The 22,582-nt window shown below is 40.8% G+C and overlaps 1 protein-coding gene across 1 annotated transcript; it reads right to left on the minus strand.

Moving 5' to 3' along the window:
* Positions 1-7,563: 7,563 nt before the first annotated feature.
* On the minus strand, positions 7,564-13,681 carry GPR33 (G protein-coupled receptor 33). Its single transcript, XM_003408449.3, has 2 exons — positions 13,554-13,681; positions 7,564-10,074 (listed from the first exon to the last, which is right to left on the minus strand). The coding sequence occupies exon 2, from the start codon at positions 10,066-10,068 to the stop codon at positions 9,040-9,042; it is 1,029 nt and encodes a 342-aa protein (XP_003408497.1). The 5' UTR covers positions 10,069-10,074; positions 13,554-13,681; the 3' UTR covers positions 7,564-9,039.
* Between the last annotated feature and the right edge of the window lie 8,901 nt (positions 13,682-22,582).

The following is a 22,582-nucleotide window of genomic DNA, read 5'->3' on the forward strand; positions in this document are numbered from 1 at the left end:
TCTTACTCTGCATTACTGGTACTGGCCAATAAACAAGAGACCGAGGTGGGAGACCGAGGAAACCAAAAACCAAACCAAACCTAGCGCTCTCAAGTGGATTCCAACTCATAGCGACCCTATAGGACAGAGTAGAACTGCCCCGTAGAGTTTCTAAGGAGCGCCTGGTGGATTTGAACTGCCGAACCTCAGGTTAGCAACCTTAGCATTTAACCACTACACACCAGGATTTCCGGGAGAACAAGGAAGGCGCCTTTATTTTCTTGTTCATGGAAATGGAGCAGTCAGAGCTGTTGCTGCTAAGACTGCTCACCAAGGGCAGGCAGACAGGTTACTTTAAAAAAAAATAATAAAAGGGCTTTACGATTAAAGAGTTCATACAAGTTACGTCAGCAACTTTCTTAATCGTACCAAGCAGGTGCAGTGGGGTTTACATATAACCAAGCAAAAGCAAAAGCAGGATTCAAATGCAGAGTTAAGTGGGGGAGCCCAGCAAAGGAAATAATTTTGCAATACAACACTGTAGGGAAGGAAACCAGGTAAAGAACACAGCACCGTGGGAGCTCTGTCTCATTCCGTCCCCGTCCCAGTTATTCTTCAACACAATGCAATTTTGCTTCTCTTCCTGAAGCTAATCTCCCCCAAAAGCTCTTAAGCTTAAATTCAGTGGACACTTTTCAATCCTTCTTCACCACTCTGTACACTCTGCATCTTGCAACAGGGTCTTTCCTGACAGGAGATTTGGTTTTTTCCTATTCTCTCTTTGGATATTCCTAAAGTTTCCTTCCTGAGATCTTCTCTGCTTGCTCTACACATCGGTATTCCTTAGGCCTTCAGTTCTCTCACCATGCACATTTGCCTCAGGCTCTCTCCACTTCCATGGCGTCAATTACTGTTCATTCATTCATTCCTTTATTCATCCATCCATTCAATATATAGTTGTTGGGCATCAATGGTATTGCCAAATACTATTCTAAGCAATGGAGATATAGCAGTGAATAAAACCACCAAATCCCTGCCCTCACAGAGCTTATAATTGAGTGAGAAAGACAGATAACGTACAAATAAACACCTAATATGATGCCAGGTAGTGATACAGGTCATGAAGAGAAACTGAGTGAAGTAAAGATGCAGCCTTCAATAGGGTGCTGGGAGGCCTCAGAAAGATGACACTTGAGCAGAGTCTGAAGGAAGCAAGAGATCTATATGCTAATAAGGCTCAAATTTATTTCTTGAACTTCAGATTCCTATATCCAAATGGTTTTTTGTGGAAGGGGGCAGTCCAAGCACAGCCTGCTACTTTTTCTTGTTATCTTCAAATGAACCTTGCACTTAGAACAAAATGTGTCAGCCTGGTTAATTGGACAGGATGTGAATGTGGTCTGATTCCCTTTTCTGGGGCATCTTGACCCAAAACATCCCATAGCAGCTGGTGGTCTATCAGTACATCCCTCTTCTTAAGCCCTGAGCACATGCCAACATTCTTAGGAGCTGCTATGCTATATGTGTGTGTTATATGGCACCTGGCTAACCCCACTTTTATCCCTTTGGGAAGAGAAAAAGATCCTTCTGCTGAAGCACAAGAGGGATGTGTGCAGACCATCTCCTTGCTTCTACTGCTGTGGGGAATGACCTGCTGGCTATATGGAACGAAGCACATTATCGAAGGTGTCCTTGCTCTGTCCGGTGTCTATGTGAGTAAAGTGTTGTTCCAACCAATGCCTGTGTGTAAGTCATGTCTTTCTTGGTGACTCTGACACCTGCAAATACCTGGAGTGTGTTACTATCCTCTTTGTAATTGGACTCCTCCCTTTGAGATGGTAACAGGCGTCACTTGCTCAACATTACTGGACATGCCACTTAAATGTCCCTCAGGCACTTGAAACTTAGTATCCCTAAGACTGAGCTCATTATCTTTACCTGACCCGATTTTCTTTCCTTTGTATCCCCTTTTTCTATCAAAAGGAATGGTATCAACATCTGTCTCTCAAGACAGAAATTTAGACATTTGTCTTATTCCATCCATCACCTTTGCAATATCTTTTTTATTTTGGGGGAAATTCCCACATTAAAAGTACCCCAGCTTGCCCATTTAGGAATTGGAACTCAAATTCCCAGCATCCTTTACAGCTAGAAGGCAGGCATACCAAGTAAGCACCCTCATGTGAGACTTAGATTTGGAAGTGAGCAGTGTGAATAAGCAGAACCTACATGGGGCTTCCACCTTCTGACCACGGGTGTTGGCAGAACTTTCAGGCACAAAAGAGTTCAAGGCCTGATGCAGAGGTGGCATTGGTGGCTGCAGTGCAATGGATTGCTTTTATATGGCCTTTTTCGCCATGGTCTTGTAACTCCTACCAAATGACTGGACAGGACTAAGCAAACGTGGTGCTTGTGGCCCACCAAAGGGATTGGATAGTTTGCTGGCAATGCAAATAAGGTGCATGGAACACTGCAGGGGTGGGATCATGCAAATAAGGTATATGGAATCCTAATAAGGGGATTAGTCAGTTTTGCCATTCTGCTAGGTTTAAAATGAGCCATCCCAGTGGCAGAAAGGGAAAATTTCACTAACACCAAAAAGAAGAGACAGGCGATGGATGTAGTGGGGCTTGCCAACCTATGGAGCTAGGAGCTTTGTAACACTTTCCTGAGCAGGGTAGAGGTAAAGCTGAGTGGCCGAAAGGCAGAAAGGCTGAGGGCCAGAGAGAGGCACACCTGTGGGCATGACTAGAAGAAGCTGTCCTGATCAAAGAACTGTATCCTGAGTCTTTTCTGATCCTGAATTATACCTTCTTACTTCTCTCATAAACTACTTAACTGTAAGTATAGTTAATGAGTTGTATAAGACATTGTAGCAAATTACGAGTTCTGAGGGAAGGGGGAGTAGTTGATGCTAGAGATGATGGAAGGTACAGCAGTTTGTAAAAGTTGGATGTTTGAGACATCTTTAACCTCCGCCTCATAGGAACTGGCTTTGTGCTGATTCTTATAAAAGAAATTATTCATTTAGTGGCAATAGTAGTTGCAGTAAAACCAAGTTACTGGTATTTTTGGCTCAGTGGCAAAACAGGGAACATGAAATAGGCAACACCAGTGACAGATTCCGTATCTGGACTGTGACATGTTTTGGGCATTTTTCCTGGGAGCTTAGCTTTGAATATTTCTTGAGCCATCCTGACAGTTCTGAGGTACTTAATATCTTTTAAAAAATCAAGATTTTGGTTTAACCAGCCAGAATGAAATCTATCATTTGCAACTAAGAATACTAATTGATACAGGAGTCACCCTCAGTTTTCTCTCTTCCTCTACCCCTCGACCAAAAGGACAAGAGAGTCTTTATATTTCTCCATCCCCATTTCCACTTTCTTAGTTCAGGCCACATCATCCGTTACCTGGATTACTGCAACACTGCCCTGTTTGCCCACTCACTTCCAGTTTTGACCTCCCCATCATAATAGCTTTGGTCGCTGGGTGGCGTGAATGTTTTGCGCTAAACTTCTAAAGATTGGCAGTTCCAATCCACCCAGCAGTGCCATGGAAGAAAGGCCTGGTAATATGCTTCCATAAAGATTATAGCCAAGAAAACCCTATAGGACATTCTATTTTGTAACACATGGGTCCTCATAAATTGGAATAGACTTGATGGTAATGGGTTTGATTTCGGTTTTATCATAGCATTCAGACTGATCTTTATAAAACGCAGATTGCTCTTTGGCTTAAAGCCCTTCAGTGGCTCCCTAATCCCTCAGGATAAAGTCTAGGATCAAATCCAAACTCCTTAGCATAACACTTCTGAATCTAGTCGTGGTTGACCTCTCCAGCTCATCTTGACCATGCCCGCTTCTCACATCTGTACTTTTGCTTGCTCTGAACCTGTAGCAATGGCATCCCCTGGGATCTGGTTAGAAATGCAGAATCCCAGTCCTGCTCCAGACTTCCTGGATCGGAATCTGTATTTTTACGAGATCCTTAGGTGATTCATATGCAAATTAAAGTTTGAGAAGTGCTGCTTTATAGCACTGTGCCCTCTGTCCCTTCCAGGAGCATTTACACATTCTGCTTCCTCTGTTGAACTTTCCTTCCCCTTCATCTATTTATCACTGTTCTGTAGGTCTCAGTCAGAGGGGGTTTTCTCTTGTTACCCCAAACATGACACTTATTACTTCGTAATTACCTTTTTGCCCTTTTTCATTCCTATTACTCTGGTCTGTTTGTCCTCCAGAGTCAATCTGAGAACTTTTTAAAAATGCTGATGCCTGGGTTGCAGCCCCAGAAATTTTGGATTTAATTGGTTTGCGTAAAGCCTGTTGTTGTTAGCTGCTGTGAGGTCAGCACTAACTCAGAGTGACCCAAGCACAACGGGATCAGACTGTTACGATCCATTGGGTTATCATTGGCTGTCTTTTGAAAGTAGGTTGCCAAGCCTTTCTTCCTAGTCCTTCTTATTCTGGAAGCTCCACTGAAACCCGTTCAGCATCATAGCAACATGTAAGCATCCACTGACAGTTGGGTGGTGGCTGCCTTTGAGGTGCATTGCCAGGTGTCAAACTGGGTCTCCCTCATGTAAGGCAATAATTCTATCACTGAACCATCGCTGCCTCACTTGGTAATGTTACCGGAGAATAGCCTCACTGAGACAAATAGTGCCAACCAAGCAGAGGTTTATTAGCTAGCAGAGGGTTAGTAGCAAAAGGACACTTGACTAGGGAGGGTCAAGCGGGCTACTCAGATATAGAGTTTGAGAGCCCCGATAGTCTTTTTGTTAGGGTTTTATTCCCTTTTTCTCTTATCTCTCCCTGTTAACGTTTAACAGCCAAGTCAGGGACCTTATCAAGTTAGGGACTATTTTATTGAGGAATGTCACCACCACCCCCTGTCTCTTCTTCCTCCCGAGGGCAAGCTCTCCCCCTCCCCCTTACAGTAAGACCTAGACACTGATATGTTTACAGAGGGTCTCAGATGAATCTAATGTGGAGCCAGATTCAGAACCACTGCACGAGAATCTAAACTCCTTGAAGACGGGGATTGTGTCACGTCACTATTGTATTCTGGAGCCTACTATAGTACCATAGACTCTACTATTAAATTATTGTTGCTTCTAGTTTCTCAGGGAAATGTAATCAGATTTGCACTGCACAGGGCATCCTACATTCCACCCCAGCCCCTCTCACGTATGTTAGTAGCTGGGTAACCCATTTATCTCATTAAAACAAAGAGCCATTTCTTGAGGAAAGAATTTTGGCCAGCATTTGAAACACATCTCTAATCACCCCTGTATTCTGTACTTGAGCTGATTTGATGCTGCTGTAATGAAGCAGGTTTATATAATTAAATGCTAATAGGCACGTTGTTTGGAAACACTGTCTCCATGCACCAGTTCCACAAAGCAAAGACACTGATTCTTTATTTATAAACCTCTTAGGTCCTGGGAATTCCTATCAGTGAGGAGGCTGTGAACCAAAGCAACTATAACCAAAATATTTTCTTTAAAAGCTCTTAATAATATCTTATGTTTATATAATGTTTATATTTTAGAAGTAATTTTGTATCCATGATCTCATTTGTACATATCTCCATTTTATAGACGAGTAAACTGAAAATTTGGATAACTTGCCCCCAATAAAACAACAGGCTAGAAGCCAAGCAAGACCACCACCCATCCACATCTGATCACAAATTTAAAGCCATTTTAATTTTCACTCTTTATGTGGATCCTGACATTTTCTAGGCACCCATGTTTGTTTTTTGCAGCCAAGAAGGCGACTTCAGGTGAAACACACAGACTAAGTGGATCTGGACTCAAAGCCCAGCCTTACTACCTCCTAGGGATGACCTTAGGCAGTGGGTGTAGTGGTTGATTCTAGAACTAGATTGCTGGGGTTTAAAATGGTGGCCCTTTCAATTGCTTACTGTATGACCTTGGGCAAGTACTTTTGTTTCATAGTCTGTAAAATAGAGACAATAATGGGACCTACTTCATAGAGTTGCTGTTAAGTGAATTACTATTTGTAAAGCACTTAGAATCATGCCTGCACACAAGGTAAGTGTGATGGAAATCATTGTTAAATAAAAATCTGGTTCAATCCCGTTATTATATGCCTGAAGTTGTTTTTTCAAATCACAGATTGTGATTGTCCATATTCAATTTTTAGTGAATGTCTTCTACTGGATACCAGTTGTGTCTAAAGTTATAGAAGAGAAATATTGTAATCCATAGGCTCCTTTCCGTCATTAAAGATTTACAATCTAAGTATACAGAGAGAATAAAAGTACATAAAAGAGCCCAAAAACTGGACCTGAGGAAAAAGACAACTTAAAGCATAAACTTACCTAGCTGTAAGAAAATAAGGCATATTGCTAAACAAACCCACAAAATCCACGCATTCCAGTGCACTTTCCTTGTTATTGTTGCAGGTCTGAGGAGGGAGACAAAAGACACACTCTACAGCTGCAAGGTTTCCAAAGCACAATTCTTGTTTCAAAGATTCATGTGTTCCACCCAATAACTTCCTTAAACCCTGCATCATAAAACTTTAATAGGCTTGTCAGGACCCGGAAAAGTGCGAGGTGGGAGGAAGCACATTCTCCTTCTACTGCAGGGAAACTCGTAGCCATGGGTTGATCATCAGTCCCACCCCCTTCCTTTCTGGGAAAGCTGTTTGGGTTTCAAAATCTTGAAACAGGGCCAATAATCAAGCTTTCATTCACCCAAAGTTTTTTGTCCCTCATATTCAAAGTGAGAGATCACCAACCCCCAGTTGCCCAAGGAAGGAAGCCCTGATACCAAGTTAATTAACAAGATTTCTAGGGCATCAAATCACTGCTACTTTTGATCTATAAAAAGTTGATACCTGTTGCTATTGAGTAGATTCTGACTCATGGTGACCCTATAACATGGAGTAAACCTGCCACATAGAGTTTCCAAGGAGTGGCTGGTGGATTTGAACTGCCGACCTTTTAGTTAGGAGCCTCGTTCTAAACCACTATGCCACTAGGGCTCTAAAAAGTTGATAATGCAGGTTAATTTCCCTTTCTGTCTGTGATCATTCGTCTTAGTTACCTAGTGCTGCTATAACACATATACCATGACTGGGTGGCTTTAAAGAACAGAAACTTATTTTCTCACACTTCTGGCGGTTAAAAGTCCAAATCAGGGGTCTTGGCTGTGTTGATTCCTTTGTAAAGCCCCTCTCCTAATTTCTGGTGTCTGTTGTCAATCCTTGCTTCCTTTGTAGAGGATCTTCACATGGCCTCTGTATTTCTCTATGTGTGTGTGCACGTCCCTGTGTCTATGCTGCTCTTAATGTAATTGAGAAGCAACTGGGTTTTTGATTCACGCTACACTGGTATGACCTCAACTAATTGATTAAATTGCATTCAGTTGCATTATGGAAGGTGATTACATTACATTAGATCAGATTACATCCACAAATATAGGGATTAGGATTGCAACATATATTTTGGGGGAACGTAATTCAATCCATAACACTGCTTGTAATTAATATCATCTATTTTGGGGTTATTTTGGGGATTGCTGGCTAGGATATATGCCTATGGTTAAAAATGGTTTGTGCAAAGCCAGCTGGCACATTTAGGGACTGAATGTGGATTGTGGCCTAAATATCTCCATGCTGTATCATTTGAACTAACTATATAAAAAACTATATAGGATGACCTTAAATAAAGGGTAGCAGATGAGTGATGCTGCGGTCTCCCATAACTTAGGTGCTACAATGTATTACAAAAAGCTTGAAGCAAAACTTGAAAACCAGGGAAGCCATACTAATAGTTATTGCTATTCTAAAATTAAATATACTATGATATTACCCAGGCAAATCCTTAAACATTCTAATTGTCATAATCCTGCATTTCCAAGACAGTTTAATCTATAGGTATTGAAAAGAGGCTTTAAGAATGTCTTTATACTTGTAGTGTCTGGGGTCTTAAGAGCTTTCGAGCAGACATCTAAGATACAGCTATTGGTCTTTTCTCATCTGGAGCAAAAGAGAAAAAAGAAACCAAAGACCCAGAGAAGAGATTAGTCTATGGGACTAATAGTCTACACAAACCGCAGCCTCTCTACCCTGAGACTGGAAGAACTAGATGGTGCCCGATACCATTAATGACCATTCTGAGCAGGGCCACAATAGATGGATCCTGATTGAAGGAGGGAAAAATGTGGAACTGAACTAAAATTCTTAAAAAGTCCAGTTTTACTGGACCAGTTGAGACAAGAAGACTCTGAGACTATTGCTCTGAGATACTTCATAAACGTTGAACTAGATAACCCTCTGAGGTCACCTTTTAACTAAATAACAGATTGGCTCATAAAGAATATTACCAGTGAGCCCTGTGCACTTTAAAAAATCATCTATATGAGATCAAATGATCAACAAGTACTCTAAGGCAAAGATGAAAGGGCAAGGGGACAAGGAAACCAGGTTACTGAGAACTAAACATCCAGAAACTAAACATGAGAATGTTCATACGTTGGGAAAAATGTAACCCATGTCACTAAACAATTTGTGTAGTAGTTGTTAAATGGGAACGTAATTTGCTGTGTAAACTTTCACCAAAAACACAATAAAGTATTATTTTTTAAAAAGTCTTACACTTAAGACATTAAGGTATAAATGTCTTTATACTTTAACATTGATATGACAAGATGAGTGCCTTGTCATATCCATGTTAAATTTTGTTCACACTAGTTAAATAATTTAGGTGTTATCTAAATAAAGAGGGAGCTCTGTTCGAATGTGTATTTGCTAGAAGATTCATTGACAGAAAATTCAGGTCCATGGATACTCTTGGCATTTATGAAAGATATTCCTATAGCCTCATAAATCAAAGATTAAGAATCACATTTACAACATCACTTATTGCTTGCTTTCTTACAGCCCTGTTTAATATTCATAGATCTAATCAGAGTACAGCTTAGATGTCTATTACAGCAAATTTTTGATTAAAAAAAAAAAGCATGGGGCATGTCTCTTATGGTATAATTAACACAAAGTCCATGTTTTCTTAAGAGTCCAAAGTTTAAATTTCAGCTCCTGAATTTAGGTTTTGTGTCCTTTCTGCAGAAGAATCCTCACTGAATGTTGACTCAAACAGGGCAAGAATGGACTTTTTGAAAACCTTTTTGAACTTCTCCCCAATAAACAGGTAGAGTGTGGGAGAAAAGACAGTATTGAAGGAAGTGGTTATCACTGTAAGTATCAGAGTCAACTGTAAAAATACTGACTGGTTCTTAGTGAGAATTAAGCCCTGAAGTACATGGTAGGGCATCCAGCACACAAAGAAAGAGATAATGGCAGTCATCATGACTTTGAAGGGCTTGCTGGATTTAACCAAGCCCCTCTGTTTTATCTTGTGGGCTATTCTCCCATAACAAAAGACAATGATTAAGAAGGGCAGAAGGAAGCCCAGAAGGAAGCGGCTGATAAAACAGGCTACATGAATCTGTTCCCTCAATGCTTGCATCTCTTTGCTTTCCCAGTTAGTAGACACAGCGTAGTTATTTTGGCAGATCACTCTTCCTTTGTGGTCATCATATGTCTCCCTGAAAACCAAAAAGGGAACGCTGAGGGCAGTGGCAGAGATCCAGACTCCCAAGATGATGTTGGAAGCCCAGCGTGGGGTTCGGTGCTGCTGTGACCACACCGGCTGAAGAGTGAGAAGATAACGATCCAGACTGATGGCTGCGAGGAGGAATACAGAGGCATACATTCCCAGAGATAAAGTGCCATTGAAGACCTTGCACATGGCAGTTCCAAAATTCCAGTGATTGTCCTGAATGTAGGAGGTAGCCATAAATGGCAGAATCAATGTTGAAATAAAATATGAGAGAATAAGATGAAAAAATAAGAGTGTATTGACAGTCTTTTTCATTTTGAATTTTAGCACCCATAGATAGAGGCCGTTGGTGATGGTACCGATTATAAAGGATATGAACAAAGGAAGGGCAATGATCAGACGGGTTTTTGAAGCAGCAGCTAAAAAGTGAGTGCTGTTTCTTACTAAAGTAGATACCTTGATCAGGTGATCAGTAGAGTTGATCAGATCCATAACTTCCTGTGTGGTGAGAAACAGTGAAAATAACAAAAAACAAGCAAAAAAAGATTAAATGTAGAGATTAAAACAGTAATTTTTGCTTAGTAGTAGCCCAAATCACAATATTTTAACAATGCCAAATGTAATATTTCCACAATAACACGAATGAAATACTGTTTTTTCTAAGGTCCATACTTTCATGTTATATAAGGAATTAAGATCAGATTAATCCGATCATCAAAACCAGAAATAATACAGAGGAAATTAATGTAAAAGAGAAATACAGTTTGGGACATTTTGACAATTGCTAAGCCATTAACTTAAAAAAAAAAAAAAACTAAAATATTCCGTGTAGACATGAATGAGGATTCTGACCTTTTTTGACAGGACAACTTCTTAGCAATGTAGAATCAGCTTTACTTGATTAAGACTTGGTCAGTGTAAATGTTGCTAATGAATTAATTTGAATAATAAAAATAACAACAACTCTTGCAAATTAGTAACTGTGGGGAGTTATAATTAGATTTCTCATATGGACTAACAATATGTAGAAAATGCTCTTGTATGGTGGCGTAGTGGTTAAGTGCTACGGCTGCTAACCGAGGGGTTGGGGCAGTTCTACTCTGTCATATAGGGTCACTATGAGTCAGAATTGACTCCACGGCACTGGGTTTATTTGTTTTTGTTTTTTATTATCTGGTATTGTAATTCTCAGCACTTCACAGTGTCAAGTGTCACCAGAATTGTCCATGAAAGAAGTATATTGTAGATATGGTAGTAGTTCTTTCTGACTTGGGTAAGGAAGGAATGGGAGAAAAGTCAAAGAACTCACGTTTATCCAGTACATGTTATATGCTCCAAAACCCTGGTAGTGTAGTGGGTAAAAGCTATGGCTGCTAACCAAAAGGTCAGCAGTTCAAATCCACCAGGTGCTCCTTGGAAACTCTATGGTGCAGTTATACTCTGTTCTGTACGGTCCCTATGAGTTGGAATCAATTCGATAGCAATGGTTTTTTGTTTTTTTTTTTTTGGTGTTCTATGCCAGGGGGTTAATATAAAAACAATCTCTCTTATTTCTCAAAAAGCCTGAGGTGAATATTTAAACAGAGGAGACAGTGAGGCTTAGAAGAGTTAAATTTCTTATGCATCTGCATTCCCCATCATGCTTCCCTTGTGGCAGGTGGGGAATCCCACTATTGTTTCATGTTACTTCGAAAATTCTAACTTGTGTGGAGTGTTTTGATTATGCTCCATGAATCAGAATATTTGATTATCCAGAACATCCCATTTCTTGATTATATTGAGTAATGGTTTCTATAGTACTGAAATATAAACTGGAGAATGTTTCAGAAAATAGCTATTATATGAGATATTATAACAAAGTCATATCAACAATTGGTTTTTGATAAATTGGATAGAGCAGTGTATATTTTCCCCCACTAAGTAAAAACATTCTAAGAATATATCGTTGTTGTTGTTAGTTGCTGGCTAGTTAATTTCAACTCATGGAGACTCCATTCATGTGTGTCAGAGTAGAACTGTCCTCCATAGGGTTTTTAAGGTTGTGGCCTTTTGGAAGCAAATTGCTGGGCCTGTCTTCTGAGCTGCCTCTGGGTGGATTCGAACCGCCAACCTTTCAGCTAATAATTGAGTGCTTAACTATTTGTGCCACCCAGGGACTCCTAAGAATGTATATAGAGAAGAAATTAAATAATTGCTATTTAAAGACGCACGTGCCTTACGTTAATTCTGCCTTCTAAGGAGCTGCAAAAATGTTCTCTTTTCAGGAAAATATTTTAGTAGTTTGCTTTGGGAATAAGAAGTAAAGTCTGCAGGTGTGGAATGGATAGGCAATGGCGAGTAAAAGATCTGAGAAAGAGGCTGTGCAAAGGTCCTAGGGCAGGAGTAGAGGCAGGAGGACCGAGGATTGTCTTAAGAGGGGGGACACAGGAAACACGGCAGGAGATTAGAAGTCCTGAAGGAGAGAAAGGATTAATGAGATGTTCTGAGATGCAAAAGAGGACTTAAAACTAGGAATGTCTAATATTTGATATTAGTCCATTTGCTCTGTTTTGATATAAGGTACTGTCCTTTATCATTAACAAAGGTCTTATATGGGTGGTTGCTAGGGAATCAATGGAAAAGGGCCTGTGTTCTCTGGGATAGAATGGGATGGAGAGAAGAGACCTGTAGCAGGAGGTGAGATATGAATGAGATAGTAAATGTGAGAGAAACTGGATACTGGAGCATGAACAAAGAAAGAGAAACACAACCCCTGGAGAATTTCTTATATCGTGTGTGGTCTGTGTACCTGTGGTGTATTTGTGTGTGTATCTAGGGTCCCTGTGTTTCTCTCTGTGCAGTATGTATGGTATCAGAGTCTGTGGTGTGTGTGTGGTACTTATGTGTCTGTGTTCTCTCACTGTGAATCTGTGATACATTTGTGTGTCCATCTCTGTGGGTATATGGTCTCTGTGTGTGTCTCTGTGGTGTGTATGTATATCTCTGGGGTATGTGTGTGTATCTGTGGCGTATTTATGCGTGTGTATGTCTGTATTTGTGTATGGCCTCTTGTGTAAGGCATGTGGTCCTGTATGTGTGTGTCTGGGGTCCGTGTATGTTAATCTGTGGAGTGTGTTTATGTGCGGCATTTGTGTGTCTGTGGGGGGGGGATGTGGCCTCTTTGTGTATGTGCACATGAAAAACTGGGTACCTGAATTACAGGATTTTTTTTTTTTAATTGTGTGTTTGAGCTCTAGAAGGGCATCGAAAATAATGTAAAATAAGAGTAACACTTCTTCCATCAATATTGATAGTGGTTCTGAATATCAAAAAGTTTCCTAGGAACTTCAATTTATTGCACACGACCAGGAGATTTCTTTATCCTTAAGAATCTTTTAAAATAGTTTTAAGGTACTTGAGTATAAGTAGTGAATCAGAACTCAGTCTCTGGCATCCCACAGACCTAGGTTTGGGTTCTACCTCTCCCACTGTGCAGCTCTGTGACTTTGAACTTAGCTCTTTGAGTCTCTTTCACCTTCTAAACCCCGATGCATTTTATGACGATCAAATGAGATAATACATTTATATCACTTAGCTCCCTACATGGCATATAGTGAGTGCTCAATAAGTTTTTGTGCATTATTTCATTCAACTAGTTACAATGTTTTAAGGCCATGAAGAACTCATTTTGCCCTTTTATCATTGCAGGCCATTTCTTTCCTCCCCAAAGTGTGTCTATTGAATTCTAGAGTATCTTATACTCTCCAGGGATTTCTGAAAAATCTAAACATCCATCGGCTGGAGCAGAAGCTTTCAAATTTAGAGCCGTTTTAAGGCCTGGCTATAGTGATATCTTTGGCACAAGCAGCTTTCAGGAAGACTCCACTTTGTTGGGGACACCAAACTGGTATGAGGGTCACAGAACCTTGGGAAGCTGATCTGGAGTAAACCTAGAGGATTTATTCAGATGATAAACCTGCTAGCCCAGGGAATCTTACCTTAGAGCTGTCTTCATGGCAGATGGTTCTAGGCAGGTCAGAGCCACTCTACATCAGCAATCTTCCCTCTAGGACAGAGGCAAAATCAGTGACAGTTTGCCTTCAGTTCATCTGCCTTTCTCCTTGCAGATGGCTACTGCCCAACCTCAAACCTACTATTTAAATATTTGTTGAGGGCTTTTTCGCTCTTTTCCAGTTCCTGTTTTTGTGGGATGTACTGGTTTAGAGGTGGAAGTAGAGAGACGAGTACTTCAAATCATTTCTCCATTTTAAGAGTAGATTTTAAAAACTCGTAAACAAAAACATTCTATTTAAGGTTAATAAGCTCTTTTCAGGTGCTAAGGCACTGATTAAAAAATACCCTCTTGTCATTTACTGATTAGTTAGTAGATAAGAGCTACTCTAGTTGAAGGGAAGGACAATACTCAATACAGGGAAGGTCAGCTCAACCGGACTGGACCAAAAGCAGTTTCCGGGATAAACTGAAGGCTGCAAAGGTCCGTGGAGCAAGGGCGGGGGCTTGGGGACTATGGCTTAAGGGGACTTCTAAGTCAACTGGCAAAATAAAATCTATTATGAAAACATTCTGCATGCCACTTTGAAGTGTGGCGTCTGGGGTCTTAAATGCTAACAAGCGGCCATCTAAGATGCATCAATTGGTCTCAACCCACCTGGATCAAAGGAGAATGAAGAACACCAAGGTCACAAGATAATTATGAGCCCAAGAGACAGAAAGGGCCACATGAACTAGAGACTTACATCATTCTGAGACCAGAAGAACTAGATGGTGCCCAGCCACAACCAATGACTGCCCTGACAGGGAGCACAACAGAGAACCCCTGAGGGAGCAGGAGAACAGTGGGATGCAGATCCCAAATTCTCATAAAAAGACCATACTTTATGGTCTGACTGAGACTAGAAGAATCCCGGTGGTCATGGTCCCCAAACCTTCTGTTGGCCCAGGACAGGAACCATTCCCAAAGACAACTCATCAAACATGGAAGGGACTGGACAATGGGTTGGAGAGAGATGGTGATGAAGAGTGAGCTACTTGTATCAGGTGGACACTTGAGACTGTGTTGGCATCTCCTGTCTGGAGGGGAGATAGGAGGGTAGAGAGGGTTAGAAACTGGCAAAACCGTCACAAAAGGAGAGACTGGAAGGAGGGAGCAGTCTGACTCATTAGGGGGAGAGTAAATGGGGGTATGTAGTGTGTATATAAGCTTATATGTGACAGACTGACTTGATATGTAAACTTTCACTTAAAGCACAATAAAAACTATTAAAAAAAAAATACCCTCTTATAGCTGATCATCCTACCACTCTGCCTAAATTCCAGGAGGTCCACTAGCCTACAGACGGACGTTGTTGCGTACATAGGGAGGTGATAAATATCAGGCAAGGAAGAAATAGAATCTAGAAATGAATTACCTAATCTTGCTGGAGAAAAAATTGTCAGAAAGAAAAACACTGAGGTTCATATTAAAATGGATTGTGTGAGGATAGGCCAAAGATTAATATTACCTACTTTAGAAAGACAAAGACTGATAGAATGCTCTGCATTTGTGAAACTACTGGAACTGTTGGAAAGAATGTAGGGTTGGTTACCATATCCTAGAAGATGATCTCATTGTAAGAAAATCCTACAACACAGATAATAGGTATACGAGCCATTACTGACTGAGCCCTACATTTTTTATTTTCCTCTCTCCAATCCACCTCTGAAATTTTTTAGGGTCAGCCTCTGTGCTGACTTCAGTGACCTGATTTTCTTCTTACCTGCTTTCCTCTTCATCTCTTCACAGCCAGTAGGAAAAATACATCAAAACCAGTGGTGAAGAGCTCAGGAATCAAAAGCATTATTCAGTCTGTGTTAGACTTAGAATTTTACAGCTTTCACTTCTAGATGGTATCCTTATTAAGAACAGGTTTAAATTGTAGATTGTAATTCATTTGTGGCTATGCCCTTCAACCTGAGAACTGATTTTTTTCTGCTTCGGGATAAGGATGCATTTTAAAACTTGTTATTATATTTTAACAGAGATTTCTTACCAGGTTTTCATACCCTTTGGGTTAATTCAGGATGTCTCCTGAGATAAATTTTGGTCCAAATCCACTAATTTTGGAGATTAGCAAACTGAGACACAGAGAAGTTAATAATAATAGTTTTTCACTAAGAAAAGAGCTGTCTTGTATTGAATTGTGTCCCCCCAAAATGTCTGTCAGCTTGTCTAGGCCATGATTCCCAGTATTGTGTGATTGTCTACCATTTTGTCATCTGATGTGATTTTCTTCTGTGTTGTAAATTGTATTTCTATGATGTTAATGAGATGGAATTACTGGCAGTTTTGTTAATGAGGCAGGACTCAATCAACAAGATTAGACTGTGTTTTAAACCAACCTCTTTTGAGATATAAAAGAAAGAAGTGAGCAGAGAGACATGGGAACCTCAAACCACCAAGAAAGTAGAGCCAGGAGAGCATGCGTCCTTTGGACCTGGGGTCCCTGCACTGGGAAGCTCCTAGAGCAGGGAAAGATTGATGACAAGGACCTTCCCCCAGAGCTAACACAGACAGAAAGCCTTCCCCTGGAGCTGGTGCCCTGAACTTGGACTTCTGGCCTCCTAGACTGTGAGAGAACAAAATTCTGTTTGCTGAAGCCACCTACTTGTCATATTTCTGTTATAGCAGCACTAGATAACTAAGAGCCAAAGACTTCTTCCACTAACCCATGATATCACAAATTAAAAAAGGGGGTTTGAACCAGGTTCTTTCTCCTCTCTCCCCGCTCTATATTTTCTAATACTAAAATTAGGAAAATTCATAAATAATAAGTTAGGGACTAGTACTTATTTTCTTTCCTTATGACATGCACGGGGGCTAGTACCACCTTAAAAAAAAAACAAAACTCGGTTGCCATTAAGTCAGTTCTGACACATGGTGACCCCATGTGTTGCAAAGTAGAACTGCACTTCATAAGGTTTTCAAGGCTGTGACTTTTGGAAATGGATAACCAGGCCTTTCTTCTGAGGCAGCTCTGGGTGGGTTCAAACGGCCAACCTTTCGGTTAGTAGTCAAGTGCTTTACCATTTGCATGACCCAGGGACTCCTAGTACCACCGTTAAATAACGTAAAATGCAATTTTTCCACAACAACTCTCAGAAGTAACTTCTCTTCTGTGGCTTTGGTGATGTGGCTCCATTCGGTTCACTTTTCATGTTTCAGATGAAGTCCGGTGATTTCAAGAAAAGAACTCATGGAAGTTGAAACTATTTTATGTTGTTTTGATTCAGCCACAGTATGAAATATAGAAATCAGAAGCAGATGGTGTTGCTGAATCAAATGCTTGAAAGGCTCGAACTCAGAGACGTATAATTTTTGGAGCTGGAGGAGACCAAGCAGTTAATTTCATCTAACCCTTGATTCTACAGATAAAGAGACTGAGACCCATAAGAGATACTTGAAGATTTGTCCTAGATTTTATTGTTATTTAATAAAAGATTTGGGGTGGAACTAATACAATCTAAAAATACTGATATACTACTTGCAAGCACTGTAGTAATGAATTGCACAAGACAGTGCAGAATAGAGAACAAAAACCTGAATATAAATCCCAACTCTGCTACTTACTATATTATAACTTCTCTCAGTCTCAGTTTCCTCAGTTGTAAGTTTTAAAAAAAGAAGCATCTCTGTTGAAGTATTCTTGCAAGGATTAAATGAAATCCTATAGGTAAAGGCTTAGCACAGTGCAGGGCACATGGTAAGTATTAAGTAAATGATAGCTATTGCCAATACTATGAAGTTGTAGCTGAGAACACTAGCAAGCCCACTGGGCTGGAGCAAATCTGTGAGCAACACAATCAGGAAGCATGTATTGAGGATCTAATGTGTGCCACACAGTGCTTGACACTGGGGAAAGCAAAGTCAATAATTCAAAATAATTGCTCTTAGTGTTTATACTTGTTAAAGAAGATGATACGTGAACTGAATAGTTCAGGAATGTTGGGACGAGCATATTCCAGGCCATAGAAACAGTAACGCTTAAAGGCCTAGCAGAAGGAAGTAATGCTTCATTGGTCTGGCTGATTTCTGTACTTCTCAGGATCACTTCTCACTACCCCCACCTCCAGCATAGTGGGAACAACATTGTGGGTATTAGTCCAGTGGTTTTCACTCTGGCTTAGGTCAGAATCACATGGAGATCTTAAAAAAAAAAAAAAAAATGCAGTGTATTTCTGACTTTCAATTTATTAATCCAATATTTACTGAGTGCTTTACAGTATTGGTAGTACTGCTTTGGGCACTGGGGATACAGATTAAACAAGAGGAGCTTAGTTCTCATGGAGCTTATGATCTAGTGGGGTGAGATGGGCAATAAACCAGTAAGTGAATATATAAACAAGAGAAATAGCAGCTAGCCGTACAGTGCTATGCAGAGTATTAAAACACAGAAATGTGAAGAGTGACTAAGTGGCCACTTCAGCTGGGTGGCTGGGAAAGGCCTCTCAGTAGGTAGCATTTCATGCAGTTAGAATGGTAGGAGGAGGCAGTTGTGTGGTGATCAGAAGAAGAGCATTGCCCTGGACCTAACTTACACCTTGTTCCATGTCTGTTTCTTCCAAATTGGCTCATTTTGATTTCGTATCTGCTCTTGCCCTCTAATTGGGCTGCCATTTATTGGAATCTTTGGTTCATGACTTTTCAACTTTATCCTGGGCTCAGGGCTTGGGTTCTCCTCTTTGTTGGGGTCCTTGTTATGATAGCATTCCTGGAAACAGGAATTCAGCTTCGTTCAGGAGACTCTCTCCTGGGATCTGCTCCTAATAGGATCTACCTTAGATCTCTGCTCCTTAGACACGATCCACCACTTCAGGCTCCGGATCCTCTCATATCTGGACAATATTCCTGCAAGTGCAGACAGGATGTATCTAGAGGAGAGGGAGGAGATGAGGCTGGGAGGTTGGCCTAGATTTTGGCTGTGACAGGCCTTGAACCAAGGTTCAGTCTCAGAGAAGACAGGGCTGGCCTATGGAGAACAGACGGAGACATGGGCTTTCTGTAAGACTGAAAGAGTTAAGGCTTTGGACGGGCTAGTTTCTCTGCAAATTCAGACTCAAGGCCATCTGCTGAGGCTGTTGGAGCATGGTGAAGTTTTGGAATTTCCAGTGAAAGTAATGAAACATATAAGAAAAGTATAAAGTGGTATTAAAGGTCTGTTTGAGATTAAAAAACTCGTTGCCATCACGTCGATTCTGACTCATATCGACCCTATAGGGCAGAGTAGAACTATACCATAAGGTTTCCAAGGAGCAGCTAGTGGATTTGAACTGCCAACCTTTTGGTTAGCAGCTGAGTTCTTAACCACTGCACCACCAGTGCTCCTTGTTTGAGATTAGAGACCACGGTTTTGTGGGTTCAGGCATCCCAGGGTAGAGCACACAGTTAAATACTCGGCTGCTAACCAACAAGGTGGAGGTTCGAGTCTGCCCAGAGGTTCCTTGGAAGAAAGACCTGATGATATACTTCAAAAAAATCAGCCATTTAAAACCTTGTGGGGCAGTTCTATTCTGACACACGTGGGGTTGCTATGAGTCAGAATGGACTCAATGGCAACTGGTATTTGTAGATTTACCCTCCTGCAAAGCAGGGGAAATGACTCATCTTGCAAATTTTAAATTTTGAGCAGCTCATTCTGTTGTATTTGCTTCTGGCCTGGGTGTAGGGGCAGAAGCAGACTGTCAAAATACTCAGGGTTGATGATTTTCAAGTGAATACTATTAGCTTTTTACTATTAGCAGGGGAGGAGGCAAGTTGAGTGTGCTGATAAGATTGTAGTAGAAGTCATGGGGGTTTAGGTGGAATACCAAAACCAAACCAAACCTGTTGCCCTCAAGTCAATTCCAACTCATAGCAACCCTATAGGACAGAGTAGAACTGCCCCATAGACTTTCCAAGGAGCGCCTGGTGGATTTGAACCGCCGACCTTTGGGTTAGGAGCAGTAGCACTTAACCACTACACCCAGGGTTTCCTAGGTGGAATAGGAAATGTGCAAAATCATGATGAGTTTGACAGACAGGGAGAAAGACTGAGAGACTGAGGGTCTTAGTGCAGGTAGAGTAGAAGTGTATGTATAAATACAAAAGACTGCGGTCAGAGGGTAGGACGTTGGGATTTAAAATTTCCAAGGTGTAGCAGTTCTGTGTGATGGGATTCCTTAAAAATTACCTGCAATGGAATACTAGTAGTTACTAAAATGATGACATAACAGTTTTTCTTGATATATTGGTTGATTGATATGGAAACTATTCACAACATATTATTAAATGAAAAAAGTAACCAAACAGAATGGTTAACGTGGTCCCATTTTCATAGAAAAATACATACTTATTTAGATGCATGTACCTCAGCAAAATGTCTAGTGATTAGGCACGTTTTAAAAAGCTCTTTAAGGTAAATAGGGGGCATATGAAACTTAGAGAACCTAAGTAATAGGTCCGAGTCCACATAAAAGTAGACCGAGCAGTAAAGAGGCTGGTTCCAATGTCAAAAACTTAAAGTGGACTTCCTGTTTAACTGGCAAACAATAAAAAATATTTACTTTCAGGAAGCTACTCTTCCTAGTTATTTTAAGGTTAAAAAAGTGTGCTAAGAAAGTTTGTCACTCTGTTGTCTAGTTATCATTAGCAGACACCCATAGTAAGATTTCAAATTATCTTGATGTGGTAACATCAAAGTAAGTATATGTATAGGAAACTCCTCTTCGGAATATCAAGAACCATGTTAACATTGTTTGCACCATTTTAATTTTAATGTTCAATATTTAAATACAAAACACTTTTCTTCTGTATGTAGTGGCTACTTTATAACACACTGTAATTGTTAGATTGATTACATTTATGTAGCCACGGGATCCCACTCTGCCCATTGGTGTGGCAGATGAAAGTACCAAGAGAAAGCTTGTCAGGGCAGGAAATTAATTCTCAACCCTGTGAAGTCTTTCTTCATTTCTAGCACCCTGACGGTGTTTGAGGAGTCCTGGTGGTACAATGGTTAAGTGCTTGCCAGCTAACTGAAAGGATGGCAGTTCCAACCCACATGTTGCTCTGTGGGAGAAAGATGTGGCAGTCTGCTTCCATAAAAATTTACAGCCTTGGAAACCCTATGGGGGCAGTTCTACTCTGTCTCATAGGGGGTCACTATGAGTCAGAATCAACTCGACAGTAGTGGGTTTTTTTTTTTTTTTTTTGGTTTGGAAGTATTTGTTCCCTTCCTTACGGCACAAAAGTCAGCTAATAACCTCCCACTTGACCGAAATTATAAGAACATGAGGAGCATTTCAGATTCCTATTTAAAGATATGTGTTCCTCCTACTACATTTCTAGTTTTAAAACATACCCCTTTTAACATTCCGAGAATTATTTCTGTAGATGAACTTGGCTGCAATTCAAAACACTGTGGCATGTGGTAGGCTAGTTCACAGTCCTCTGAACACCATTTTGTAGAAGTGCTCTCAGCTGGTCTGGGATAAAGACAGATCCTAGGGGCTCAGCTTGCATAGTGCCTCCCAAGTCATATGGGGTAAGGGTCTCAGAAAGGAAATTTGAGGTCTATTATTAGCCAGTCCTCCAGCACACTACATCTCCTCCTGAGAAGGTCACCTTGAGCTGTGGGTGCCAGTGGAAATAGAGCCTGCTGGGAAGGAGGGCTGCATATTGACATCTTACGCGCTGTTCCGATAGCTTTCCCAACGTAGCCAACCAAGGTCTCAATTCTTCAACAGAGGTAATTGTAAATATTGAAAGAGAGCATCAGTCATATGATCAACTCATATTTATTGAAGGCCTACTGTTGCCATGTACTGTGCTGGCACTGTAGATAGAAAAGTAAACAAGATAGAATAGTCCAGGTCTTGTGGAGCTTCCGAATTAGGGAAGAAAATCGGAGATACTATGTAAATAATAACAACCGAGTTTAGTGATATAAAGGGGAACTTGACCTAAACTGAAGCCCTGGGGGCATAGTGGTTAAGAGCTCCTCTGCTAACCAAAAGATTGGCAGTTCAAATCCACCAGCTGCTCCCTGGAAACCCTGGGGGGCAGTTCTGCTCTGTCCTATAGGGTTGCTGTGAGTCTGAATTGACTGGTCAGCAATGGGTTTTGGTGACCAAGACAAGGGAGTCACTGAGATTTTCCAGAAGAAGTAACATTTGAGCTGAGACTCGAAGTTAGGTGGGTCATGGGCATGGGAGAGTGGCACTTCCAGGAAAGAAAACACCTTGTGAGAAGGCCCCAGGTGTTTGTGGTAACTGAGAGACGTTCAATATGACTAGACTACAGAGAGCTAGGGAGAGGGATGAAATGGGAGAGGTGCATAGGGCCAAATCATGTAGGTCTTTAGAGGCCTTGCTAATTACACTGTATTTTATTTTAAGGGTTATGGGAAGGGGGAAGACACCACATATGTGTGGCTGTAGCGCAGAGAATGGATTTGAAAGGTTGGTAGTAGAAACCCATAGGAGGCTATTGTGAGAAAAGGTGATGACCTGAGCAAAGTATGTGCTGTGAAGATGGCGAAGATGTGAAGGTGATGGATTGGAGAAGCATTTCAGTGGAGGACTGATGGGATATAGGGGTAAGGGAGAGGGAGAAGTCAAAGATAGCTCCTAAATTTCTGGCTTCTGCATCTGGCCAGATGGTAGTAGTTTATTTAGATGAAGAACATAGAGAAAGAGGAGGTTTGTGAGGAATGATGATGGGTTCAGCTTTGCTCATATTAAACTTGAGGTTCCTGTCAGACATGAAGTAGAGATAATGAGTAGATGGTTTGATACTAGTGAAGAAATCAACCCCCCTAACACACAGTGCTGGTTATCGTATACATCAACATCCATACCAGACAAAATTACTTGTCACCTGGTTTTTCTTTTTGTAGAAAAAATTCGTAGCCACTTTCAAAGTGTGCTTTTGACATCCTTAGAAATTAGTTCTCAAAATTTGCTAAACTGTTTATAGTTCAATAGCTCCTTA

The sequence above is a fragment of the Loxodonta africana genome, chromosome 10 (genome assembly GCF_030014295.1).
Source record: "Loxodonta africana isolate mLoxAfr1 chromosome 10, mLoxAfr1.hap2, whole genome shotgun sequence".
Classification (NCBI taxonomy): Eukaryota; Metazoa; Chordata; class Mammalia; order Proboscidea; family Elephantidae; genus Loxodonta; species Loxodonta africana.